Source organism: Sebastes fasciatus, chromosome 11, assembly GCF_043250625.1.
Source record: "Sebastes fasciatus isolate fSebFas1 chromosome 11, fSebFas1.pri, whole genome shotgun sequence".
NCBI lineage: Eukaryota > Metazoa > Chordata > Actinopteri > Perciformes > Sebastidae > Sebastes > Sebastes fasciatus.
The window spans coordinates 22,959,342-22,971,724 of NC_133805.1; the positions used below are offsets into that span (position 1 = coordinate 22,959,342).

A 12,383-nucleotide genomic window follows, 5' to 3' on the forward strand; every position below is an offset into this window, starting at 1 on the left:
TCCGCCAGGCGTAAGCGTCTTGGGAGATCATGCGTCTGGTCATGTGTGTGCTTGTGTGTGTGTGTGTATCTGTCTGTCCACGGCTAATCTCCCATACTACTGGACCCATCAGTCTGATATTTTTTGTGCTCATTTATGACTGTATGCTCAAGGACCTCTCGTGGTTGCAGTGATTCACACTTTTTAAAAACCTAATTTATTGTCTGTTTTATACCGTCCTTGACTGCTGACTTCTCACTCCTCTTAACCGGCTGGTAGGGGCCACAAGTGTGAACAACTGCTTCAGTAACAAAAGGCAGTGTGCAATTAGCTAGGATAAAAACAAGCCTCACCTAGTCTGTTGCAGGCCACATTTTGGCCTTTGTCGTAGCTCAAAAACTGACATCCATAGAAAAGTCTGGTCTCATTTTAAACCGGAGCATCTGCAGATTAATTCCATACCCAATATGTTAGGATCCCCTAAAGTTGGGCATGATACCTGTCGAATAAATCCCTATTATTGTTATCTTCGCCACCATCTTGACTAAGGGAGCCTGAAGGAACTATTGGGTGAGATTCAACTCTTCTTTATTTGGGAGGGGAGATTGAGACACACCTGGCAGAGATCTGCTTTCTAAGTGCACTTTTCTTGTTGTTTATGTAATATTGCCACCAAAAAATGCCCAAATCCCTCTAGTTCCAGCTTCTCAATTGTGCATCAGTATGTGCTGATGATTTTTCTTTTTTGTTTTAAATAGTAAACTGAATATAATATGGGTTTTGGATAAGTCAACTTTGGCTTTAGGAAGTTCTGATATTTTATTGACAGATCAATTAATTAATAAAATAAAAAGAAAATCGATAATGAAAGTAATTGTAAGTTGCAGCCGTATAGTACTCTATCATATGGAGACAAGCTAGTAGGACAGCTATCATTACATGCAGGGTTTTCATTATTTTCAATACATCTGCTTTATTACATTCAGAAGTTGGCATGTTACAGAACATTTGGGATTTTGTTAAATATTTGGTCTTTTCTTTTTGTTTATAAGAACATCCTGATTATAGACGTACTGTACACTCATCTTAATGATACAAACTGAATTTAAAAGGTGCACATCTCTCAAATGCGTTCTGGTGATTCCTTTTGTGTTCCTGTCCTTTTGGAGAATTTGAAGCACGGCTGCATTTTTGAATATTTGACAAGTCAAGTTGCTTGTTTGGAATGAGAGGTGGCCCTGCACAGATATAACTACTACACAGTATGAGTGGAAAGAAGAATTTAGAAATCGTTTAACTTGCACTTAAAGATTCCTCGCCTCCACACACTGACATTCAGTAAATCAGAGCTTCGCTGTAGACTGACTGGACTGAGCTCGGGTACTTGTGACTATAAAGTTACCGGTTAAAATTCCCCAGCTTTGCTTTTGACCCTTTGACCCTGCATATACTGTAGCTGAAGCTGAACTCAACCCACAAATGCATCAGTGGAGCTGACCAGTGGTTAACAGTGGAGGATAAAAAGTCTCCAGAGCAGCTCTGCACTTAATGCTACAAACTTTAAATGAAACCATCATTGGAACAGACTGGGATGATTGCTATTTATTGCTATAAACGTGGGCGTTGTGACGTTTGTGATGATAAAACCACTGATGTGACTGTGTGTAACAGACATTTCAGCTCAACATCTCGATGTATTGAGTTGTCCCTTCACATTAAACGCCCTCGGTTCAGTCGCAGACCATCTCTCCTTCCAGCATATGCCTGCTCTAGACTCGATGAATTATGTACAGTCACAAATTACCAGTCTGGCCACCCGTCTGGCAACCAATTAAAATTTTAAGATACAGATGTTGTAGACATTCTGCGAGCTTTAGTTGGCACTTCATCTGAATGTGCTTTTTGATACGTTTGTGTGTGTGTGTGTGTGTGTGTGTGTGTGTGTGTGTGTGTGTGTGTGTGTGTGTGTGTGTGTGTGTGTGTGTGTGTGTGTGTGTGTGTGTGTGTGTGTGTGTGTGTGTGTGTGTGTGTGTGTGTGTGTGTGTGTGTGTGTGTGTGTGTGTGTTAAGTCTAAAAGTGGAGGCATCCGTTACATTTATGTGACAAGAGCAGGAATTATTAAACAAGTACAGTGTCTTAAAGAGTTCCTTTAAAGCAAATGTGCATGTGAACGTAGAAGTGTTTCAACCTATATACTGCCACTTAACGCCTTGATTTGACTGACTGCACTTTGTGACAGATTGGTTTGAACATCCACACACTGTCGCTGAATCGTGTACATATGTTATATCCGTCTAGTTAATCTTAACATCCGTGTTCTTGTGTAGCGTTTCAATGCTAAAATGACATCAAATTCCACTTAGGTCGGGAATCCATCTACTGTACGGTGTTATTGAGGTCTGTGAGAGTCACATCTGTAATTGTGTACAAAGCACAGCCTGAAACCACAGTACTACAACTAAGCCCTGCAGTGTTATTAAAATGTAAATTTCAGGGCTGCACCTTGAAGGATGAACTTGGCAAAATAAATAAATAAATACAAGTTTAACATCCCAAAGGGCATTTTTTATTCTTAAAGTAAGAGTTATCAGAATGAGAAGGGAAGCTAATTTGCATGTCAATAACCTATACTAAATGTTGTGCATTTTTAGTAACAAACATTTCATCATACAAAGAAGAGGCAACATTTAGATTTGACCTTTTTATTTCAATTGATTCAAATATTTAATCGCATGATTGTCCATAGTTAATCGCGATTAATTGCCAAGTATTTGTCAAGTATTTAATACTCTTATCAACATGGGAGTGGGCAAATATGCTGCTTTATGCAAATGTATGTCTATATTTATTATTGGAAATCAATTAACAACACAGAACAATGACAAATATTGTCCAGAAACCCTCACAGGTACTGCATTTAACATAAAATATATGCTCAAATCATAACATGGCAAACTGCAGCCCAACAGGCAACAACAGCTGTCAGTGTGCTGACTTGACTATGACTTGCCCAAAACTGCATGTGATTATCATAAAGTGGGCATGTCTGTAAAGGGGAGACTCGTGGGTACCCATAGAACCCATTTTCATTCACATATCTTGAGGTCAGAGGTAAAGGGACCCCTCTGAAAATGCCCATACCAGTTTTCCTTGTCAACATTTTTTAAGTTTAGAGCGTAGATTAGTCTCCTTTCTGATGAGGTATGACATGGTTACCAATGGATTTCTTAGTTTTTTCTAGTTTCACATGATACCAGTATCTTCACTCTAGCTTTAAAACTAAGTCTGCTGCAACCTTCGGAATATCGATTACATTAATACGTTAAAGAAATTAGTGGTGTTAAAACAAATTTGCGTTAACGCGTTCTTATCGCATTAACTTTGACAACCCTACCTTTTATATTAGTTTTTTCAAACATTCAAAGCTCAGTTCTTTGGCCTCTGGCTTTAAGAGATCTAAAATATTAGTTTTCAATGCCATATTTATGCACACTTGATTTTCTTAACTATAAAAATAACATTTCAACCCACCGATTGGCAAGTTGCACGAATGCTGCGGTGATAGAATCCGTAGTTTGTCACGTGTACGTCAAGTGAAACATATTGTCTGCTGTCCTTACGCCCTGTTGTGCCCCAATAGCTACAGTATTTCCCTCCGCTGACTGGCGCTTACTGAACAAACTGTTTATTTTCTGATGACAAATGCAGTACAGTGCAAAGAGAACATTTTTGGAAATGTACAATCCCAGTACATCCTGTCACCGCTGAAGGCAACAAACCTGAAAAGGTGTTAAAACTTTCCCCTGACGGCACATTTCAAAATATAAATCCAAAAGTGCAAAAACAAAGTGTCGGTGGGTGAAACAGGGAACAAAAAATTATCAAAATGTTTGCGTCATGTCTCACTGACAGATGCATCACAACATTTCCCCTCTAACTGTGTGCTTGCATGGATGTTTTTATGTTGTGATGAATATAGCACTGCACACATGGAAAGCCAGAAGGCTGCATTTGTAGAGTATTTGAAAATGTTTCATAAGGGCAGTAGTCCATATTTAAAGTATGAGTTCAAAGAGCTCATTTGGCTTGTAGTAGGAACTGAGGAGTACGATGATCACAGCAACACATGAAAACAAGAAAGTGGCATTAACATTGAAAGATACTGGCAAAAATGAAATAGAAATGACAGTCTGTTAAGTTTGATGTTTTCTCTGTCAGTCTTTTTCCTCTCTTTCTGAGGTCAGTTGATCCCGTATGTTAATATTCTATTAAAAGCTTTAGTGATTCAACATCTTAAATTCTGGTTGAAGGGGTGCTTGAAACACTCTACTCTTTTATTTTGTACACAGCTCTTATGTGAAAACTTGTCAAAACATCATCCTCCTAACTCGAGATGTTCTGTAGACTTTGTAGAGAAAGTTGTCACATTTAACATAGTCAACATCAGCGAGTAAGCACGCTGCATTTCTTTCAGAAAGATCAAATGCCGAGCATTGTGTGGGTGAAGTGAGAATCAAGGTTACAAGTTCAACAAATACCAACACAAGTTACTAGAGCCCAAAGTTATTTATTAAAATTCTTTATTTAATTGCAAATTAAATTACAAATTGCAGCGTTACCAAACAGATAAAAGCAGCAGGTCCTCATAATTGAGAAGCTGCAACCAGCAAATGTTTTTACTGCATAAATAACTCCAAATTTACATTGATTTGTATGTTGTCTATCAGCCAATCAGTTAATTCACTGACGGTTTCAGCACTAATGACACACTGTGTTAGTTCAGGCAGAGCACTGATGTTGCTTTCTCATTAGCTGATTAGCTGATTCATTCATGCTCCGCAATCACTGGCTGTTTGACAACCAGCTGACTAGTTACATCCAATCATATTCATACAGGTGTACAACGTGACCATTATAATATCATACCTCTCACTATTAGTCTATTAGTTAACGCCCTGGTTAAACAGAAAATTTACGTTTTTATGCTTCAGTTATTATACGGATTAAACGGACAATAATGTGTTAAAGAGGATCATGTGCGTTTCCCCTTTCCTTTAGTGTGTTATATCATCTTTTTGTGCATGTAAAAGGTCTGCAAAGTTACAAAGCCCAAAGTCCACGCCAAAGGGAGTTACTATCCCCCACAGAAACACTGCTCCTGAACTGCCTGAAACGCCTTGATTGAAGTCCCGCCTTTTCTTCCTTAATGTGGTGATGTCACCAAGTAACACATTTGCATAATAGCTGCCTAGTAGCTAGTTTGACACGCCCTCAAACAAAGCTAGTTAGAGCGGAGCTGGAGCAGAGTCCGAAGAGTTTGGTTTGGTTGACCAATCACAACAGAGGGTGAAATTAGGTGTTACAGCAAGCGTTTTTTTAACCCTATGTAAACATGTTCTAGTATGAACCAAAATACAAGTATGACCCTGAAAATGAGCATAATAGGTCTTCTTTAATCAGTGAGCTTCTGCTGGTAGGTGGATTTGTTTTAACCTTTGGACAGAACCGGGCTAGCTGTTTCCTGTCTTCAGCTCCATATTTACCACACAGATGTTAAAGTGGTATCAATCTTCTCGCAAATCATTGATCCCCCAAAATATCAAACTATTCCTTTAATTATTAGTTTTTGCTTTAAAGTTTTGAAGTTCTACATTACATTTTAATTCAAGTTTGATTAATTAATTTGTAATATCTTTTTTTAAATTGGTGATGAATGCTCACCTTGGTGAGGTGTAACCCATTACCTCATGATCCCACTAGCTCACTGTGACTACATCCTCTTTCACATTCTCTCCATTGCAGTATTATAATTAATCTACAACCCATTGAACAATGAGTTAGCACGGTTGTTAACCTCCGTGACGGAGGCTGCACTTGCTGCAGATTAGAGAGCCCATTGCTCTCTGTGGTAGGGGGAACAGTGAAATCCTTTCAAATTACAAAGATTGGCCACATTGGGACCTCTGGTTTAACTGGGATGAAACTAGGAGGCGTGACAAAGTATTGTGTCCTTGATTGGTTTAAAGTGTACCTTTTACATTTTAGCCACATTCTTCTACCGCTCCATCATCGGTTTTGTTTACCATCTCTTTGATTTCCTGTCACCCTTTCCTTCTTTTTGGTTTTCCTCTGGACTGTACAGTCTTTCTTCTACTCATTTAGAAACAGCCTTGAAACTTAATAGAGACAGAAAAGGTCAGTTGTATTCCACTTCACATATTTTCATAGCATTTCTATGTGGGTTCCTTGGCGGACATGATATGACGGGGACTATCATAAAATGTATTGCTGTTAAAAAAGGAGTTACAGGCATCCTTGAATAAGCTGGTGACATAATGGGTCTATTTCTCTCTGTCGCTGTGGCCATCTCTGTCTTTTCTTCTCTCTCTCCATGATTTACAAGCTTCAAATACTTCATAGACTCGTCCCTGACTTTGTTGGTGACATTTACATTTTGAGTTGAAAAAGAAAACACTCGGCACCGCCTTGTATAGAGATGTCCCATTGAGATAGGGAATAAAGGGAGACAGGAGCAAGTGAGAGATTTCCTCTGCAACCTTTTATTGTCTTTTGTTTCAGTCTGCTGACCTTTTTCAAGACAAAAAAAAAAAAATCAAATCCCAAGATAGAACTTGTTGCCTTGAGAAAAGTCAGTTGAGTGAAATGTCAGCAAATAAAGAAGCCGAGGTGCAGATGGATTTAGTCCCGATGTGTGTTGTATCTACATTGATCTCTGATAAGTCCTGTGCAGCTGGTCATCCGCGGCAAAATAGGATCTCAATCCTGTATGCATCTTTTTTTTTTCTTCTGTTTCTCTGCTGCTGATTTTCAGCAGAGCCCCGCTGTACTATCACATGGTTCACCACCTGTTGGACACCGAGGGCAACCCGCTTGCCCCTGAGCTCTGTAGCTGAAGCAGAAAATGGGGCAAGACTCTTCTGTCTGTCTGACTGATTATCTGTCCTCCTGCCTCACTACATGTCATGAATTCCCTCCTGATGCATTACATGCCAGCCTGTTTAGTCACTGAAGAGCAGCACGGCTGGGAAATAAATCCTGACCTGCACAAGCATTATGGTGCGACTGGTGTGCGGCGTCCCGGTCAGCAGAAATCCATCTCATTAACTAGCAAGATTCTCACACACACACACACACACACACACACTCAGTCTTGGCAGTCTCAACTTTGCTGCCCACAGACAAAAGACAGACAGCAAGAAGCAGCCAAATTTCAGGACAGGCAGCAGCCATCAGCTCAGTCACTAAACATATGTTTCAATTTGCTGCATTTTGCCCCAACCTGCCTCAACGAGCGACATAGAAACTCACTTACAGTAACCAGTCAAACACAGATCTTAATTTATGCTGCATTTGACCTCATTGGGTTTAGATGTTTTTGGACAGTTTAAGAGCTGAGCTTGGTATAATTAGAATTTTATTTTTTATACAATATAGAATTTTGTTACAGATACCAACTTGATGGTACCATGTTATATCGTATACTTTAAAGGCTCTCTACAGGATATTCAGAGCATTAATATAGCAGCAAATTAGCTATGTAAAGATATAGAGGAATAACATCTACCAGAGCAGAGAATGAAGTCACTCTCCCTCTGTGTTTGTCTCTCTGTGCTTTCTTTACATAGCCGGGCCGGCCGCGTTTGTCAGTTTTGATGGACTTGGATTCAAGCTCACACTAGTCTGCACCTTCCTGAAGTTAGATTTTAGATTTGAATGTAAGTCAGAAGCTATCTGATCATAGAATAAGCAAAGGGAGCTATGAATCAGACCTTTAATCCCAGCTTTTGGTAGTTGACAGTATAAAATACTTGGTGTTACAATCTTTCAAAGAGGTTTGAGGTTTGATTTGAGTATTTAACATTCAGGCCAGGAGCCAGTTGCATAAAAATAGACCTAGTCTTAAATATAACTTTAAGTCAGACTTGCTATAGACACCTAAATGTACATGTTGCATAAAGCTTCCCTATGAGTGACTAACTTCTGATGCCTTCAAATGAAAACTCGTGAGCTTGTGTGTACAACATGGGAAGTCGTGTACACGATATGCTTGGTGTTCAAGTGGTTAAGTTGTAGTAGAACACTGCTGCTAAGCAACGGCAATATTCACGTTACTGTCTAGAAGCCACAGACGCTAACAACTTAGCAAGCTAGGAAGTGGGTAACATAATGCAGGAAATGCGAAGGCATAATGACAGAGGAAAAAGATGAGGCAGTTGGGAATATCAACATTTTCCTCAGACATATTATAAAATTACGAAAATATACTTCTAAAATTACAATATATTCACTTATTATGTACCGAAAAATTAACTTCCATGACCTCCGGCATATCTGACAACGTCAACAAACACGTAACAACTCGTGAACTTGGAGCTTTCAGAAACCTTCCATTTGTGATGTCTTGAATACAACAAGATGGGGGCGTTTATATGGTAAACACGACCCCATTTGAAGGCACCATTAGATAGCCTGTCCCCCAAATGCATTATGGGTGAAATAAGTCACTTAACAGTCACAGAAGAGAAAAAATGGCTAATGTAACAGCGACACCACACCAAGTATGGGAGAAAATAACAGAAAAGGTAAACAGCATAAATCCAATGGTCACAAGAACCATTAAAGATGTTCAGAAACAATTCAAGATATGATACAAGAATCCAAAAAAGTAATGGATAAACAGTTGAAATAGACTAGTCTAACCTGACAATCAAAGACCATCTAAGGCCAAGACTCGTCTTAAACTAAGTTTATGTAACTGATTACAGGTCAAAGTATCGGATATGTGTGAACAAAATAGACCAGAAATAGAATGAATCATTAAAAGTAATTTGTTAAAGACAGTCTAAGCGTATGTCTCCTCCTGGCTGATGGAACAGCCAATTTCCAGACATACAAGATATTTTTCAAATATCTTACATTTTCCTAATTTGAGGGGTTTTCCAAGGGGATATCTGTGATGTTAAGTACCATTTCTGAGCTGACATGTGCATTGGATAAACATCCTTTTCCAATTAGCAGAATTAGCATTTCAACATTGATCACTCCGTCTCGTTCTTTCTCTCTGACTGGTTGGTTTTTCATGAGAAAGTCTGGTGTCGGTCAGTGTTTTTATCGTCTACTTCAACCCCATCTTCTTATTTTATCTCAGTGATTGGAAAAGCCATAAAGCCACAATAAGCATCGCCTGTGGGAGAGCTTTAAGTGTCCGCCGTTTCTCTCCTTTGCTCATATGTTCACTGCATTGTGTATTCCCTCTTGCCGTCTCATTCCATCATAAATGCTTTTTAAACCACTTGACTGGAAAATTGACTTGGCATGTCAACAGCCCCAGTCAGAGCTTTTTGTTTGTCTGCATCTGTAGATGCTTTTGTCCTTGGTTCTGTTTCTGTCAAATTCTCATGTGTGTGAGAATGAACTTCTAAATTTATTTCACTGCTCTTCAACCAGGCGTTTATGGAATACGAACAAGGTCACTGAATACTCTTAAAATGCCAGAGGAAGATCAACGATGTTCAATTTGATTCCATATACAGCAAAGTCACTGTATTCAATGAGAATGTGCAGCTTTAATTAATGGCACTTCACCTGCATTGGTTTAAGTAAGCAGTCAAAACATTAACATCACTCAGCCATCCTTTCACTTAAACATTTGATAAAGTAGTGTAATTAAATTGTATTTAATGTAATTTAATGGCTTCATCCTAATTAATTTTTTCCCATGCCTTTTATTTTCCTTCAGGTGCCTGAAACTTTCCTGGTTTCAAACTTTCCAGAAAAGAGGGAAGTACTTTGGAGATCAACAACCAACAAACTCTGCGAGTCTGACTGACCTGATGCCATAAGAGGACATCTCGACTTCAGACCCTCTTTTTTACATCGATGAATGTTTGTCGGCAGCTTCCACTTGTGCTCCATCACTCATCAATTGGAGGTTTTAAGCCTTAGTCGTTGGACTAATTGGACTGGCTTTTAACATTGGGATCCCACATGGCCATAGCAGCAACTTGACACTGGGATAGTGATTAACCCAACATAAGATCACATGCCCATTTCAGCAAAGATTTATCTGAAATCGGGGCCTTATGTCTTAGATTAAACTGAATTTATCACCAGTGCTTATTTGCTATATCTACAGTTAAGTGCGTTAGTGAATAAGTTCCTGGATCATCTCACTCAGGGATTGAAGCTGATTAAAACATTTTAGTACTTTTGTCATGCAGGGAATCTGGGGACGCACCAGAAACAAGCTGGCAACTCCGACTTTAGGTACAGCTGACTGTGTAGCCTCCCTCTCCTCATTAATGACCCCATGACCCCTGCAGAAGTCAGATAGTCGGGTATCAGCTAACCACATGTCCTTATCAGAGATCTTAATAGCAGCCATCACGATGAACGCATGTCTGTAGCCGCGCCGCGCCAGCGTTGTCGAGGCTGGCGGTCATCGTCCTCGGCCATGACCCGGCTGATGTTGGGCCGGACTCTGGAGCGCATCTGTAAAGGCGTCCTGCTGCTCTGCCTGCTCCACTTCCTCATCATGATGATCCTGTACTTCGACGTCTACTCGCAGCGCTTCGACCTCTTCAGCCGCTTCAACAACGGCCGCAACGGATCCAGGAATAACGCCAGCGGAGCGGCAGGGAGCGGACACCATTTTTACTACTACAACCTCTCTAGGCCCAACGCGACATTAGCCAGCTACCTGGCCACGGGGGAGCAGCTGGTGCCGAGTGCGCAGCCGGAGACCAATCAGACGCCGTCCCCCAAACCGCTGCCGCCGTGCCCTGAGATCCCGCCCGGCCTCGGTGAGTAATAATGTCATAGGGTACTCCTCCACTTTCCATTTCCAAGTGCTATTAAGAATGAGTCGTATATCAAATTGACTCTATTTTTTTTTTTTTTGTACAATGTGAAAAATGTGTTCATCATGAAAACAGAGTTATTACAACACAAAAGGGTTATTTTCAGTAGATGATAGCTGGCTACATTAGCTGTCTTGAGTCACAACAGTCCCGTAAACTGTGTTGTGAATAGTCATAACAAGCTCCGCCAATGGTTTGAAATGGTATATACTTCCCACTCCTAAGTGGATGTGGTCATGGCGTGTTTGCCTCCAACCCCCCATGTTCGCCTCTCTCCCCCATTCCCTCTCCTCAATTGGAAGAGTTGTGAACGTCGTGTGAATGGCTCAAAGCACACTGGGTTATATTTAAGGTTATTTATATATTTATATTTATGGTTTATAAATGCCATTTTAGAAGTTTACTTCGGTGACTATGGGGCGAAAGAATCAGTCATAATTTGTATTCACGTTCACTTCTCCTATTGGAGTTAATAGTCCCAGGTCATGCCGCTAGTCTCCTAAAGAGGCGTGGCAGTGGTGAAACCCACGTGACACAGATACAGGAAACTGACTCTCAGAGCACCGTCTCCTTTCTGAACTGTCTCTGGTTACACTATTGTGACTCCAGGTATCTCCCGATTTCAGGCGTGGCTAATTTCCTGCTCTGGCTATATCTCGTGGTAAATTTAAACCGTCGCGTCCACACGAGTGACAGACGCAAAGACTGCAAACTGGTCTGCGCTCTCGTGTTGTGTTTGTTGACGAGGCCTCCGCTCTGGTTATGTGAGGAGTTGATGGAGCAATGTGTGCAATATCCAGTCTGTCTCTGGCATGTTACGCTATCTAGCCAGCAGTCTGCAGATAACAGGCCGGTGTCTTGTCGAAAATAAAAATGGCACGAGCAGATGTGAAGCAGACATTTGCAGACTGCTCTGCTCTACCTGTGGTGAAACTGATCATTAAAGTGGATATGTGCGCTCTTCTTGAAGCATGACGCACAGACAGTCTGCAGCTGTATCGGATAACATGTTTTTTTTAAATGCTTACGACAGCCTTGCAAGTGTTGCAGGTCGTTTTATCATTCTTGCTTAACAGTGTTGCTCACAAAGTCATAAAAAACATGATGCTGCAATCACTTTTTCTGCATTTTGCTGGGGAAAAAATCAACTTCATGTAATTGTCTCCAAGCTTGAAAATAATCAAGAGCCCAGCCCTATGTTGGACTGTCTCGTGCTTTGAGTACAATATGTTTGGGCTCTCGTGTCATTTTAAACAAACACCACAGTTATCCTGCTTCTATTCTGTAAACTCCTATTATAGCTTAATATACAGTAGCTTATATAGTCATATAGAAGTTTATGATCTGCATGAGTTAGCTTGAAATGTGACTTTTCCATTTTAATCACTTTCTATCTTGCTTAATCACCTTTTCTCATGACCTATTTGTTTGATTTGTTTATCCAGCCGGCTTGTTGTGTTTGTTGTTATGGCCTGTACACACATTTATGCCCGATAGCAGAGGATTTGCAGATCATTGATTAGT

General features: G+C 40.3%; 1 protein-coding gene across 1 annotated transcript in view; it reads left to right on the forward strand.

The window, feature by feature from the left end:
• Positions 1–12,383, forward strand: part of b4galt2 (UDP-Gal:betaGlcNAc beta 1,4- galactosyltransferase, polypeptide 2) — a 198,285-nt gene that overhangs the window by 16,795 nt on the left and 169,107 nt on the right. Inside the window, exon 2 of the mRNA XM_074651646.1 lies at positions 9,740–10,802. Coding sequence (XP_074507747.1) covers positions 10,397–10,802 — 406 coding nt within the window. The 5' untranslated portion in view covers positions 9,740–10,396. The remainder of the gene's footprint in view (positions 1–9,739; positions 10,803–12,383) is intronic.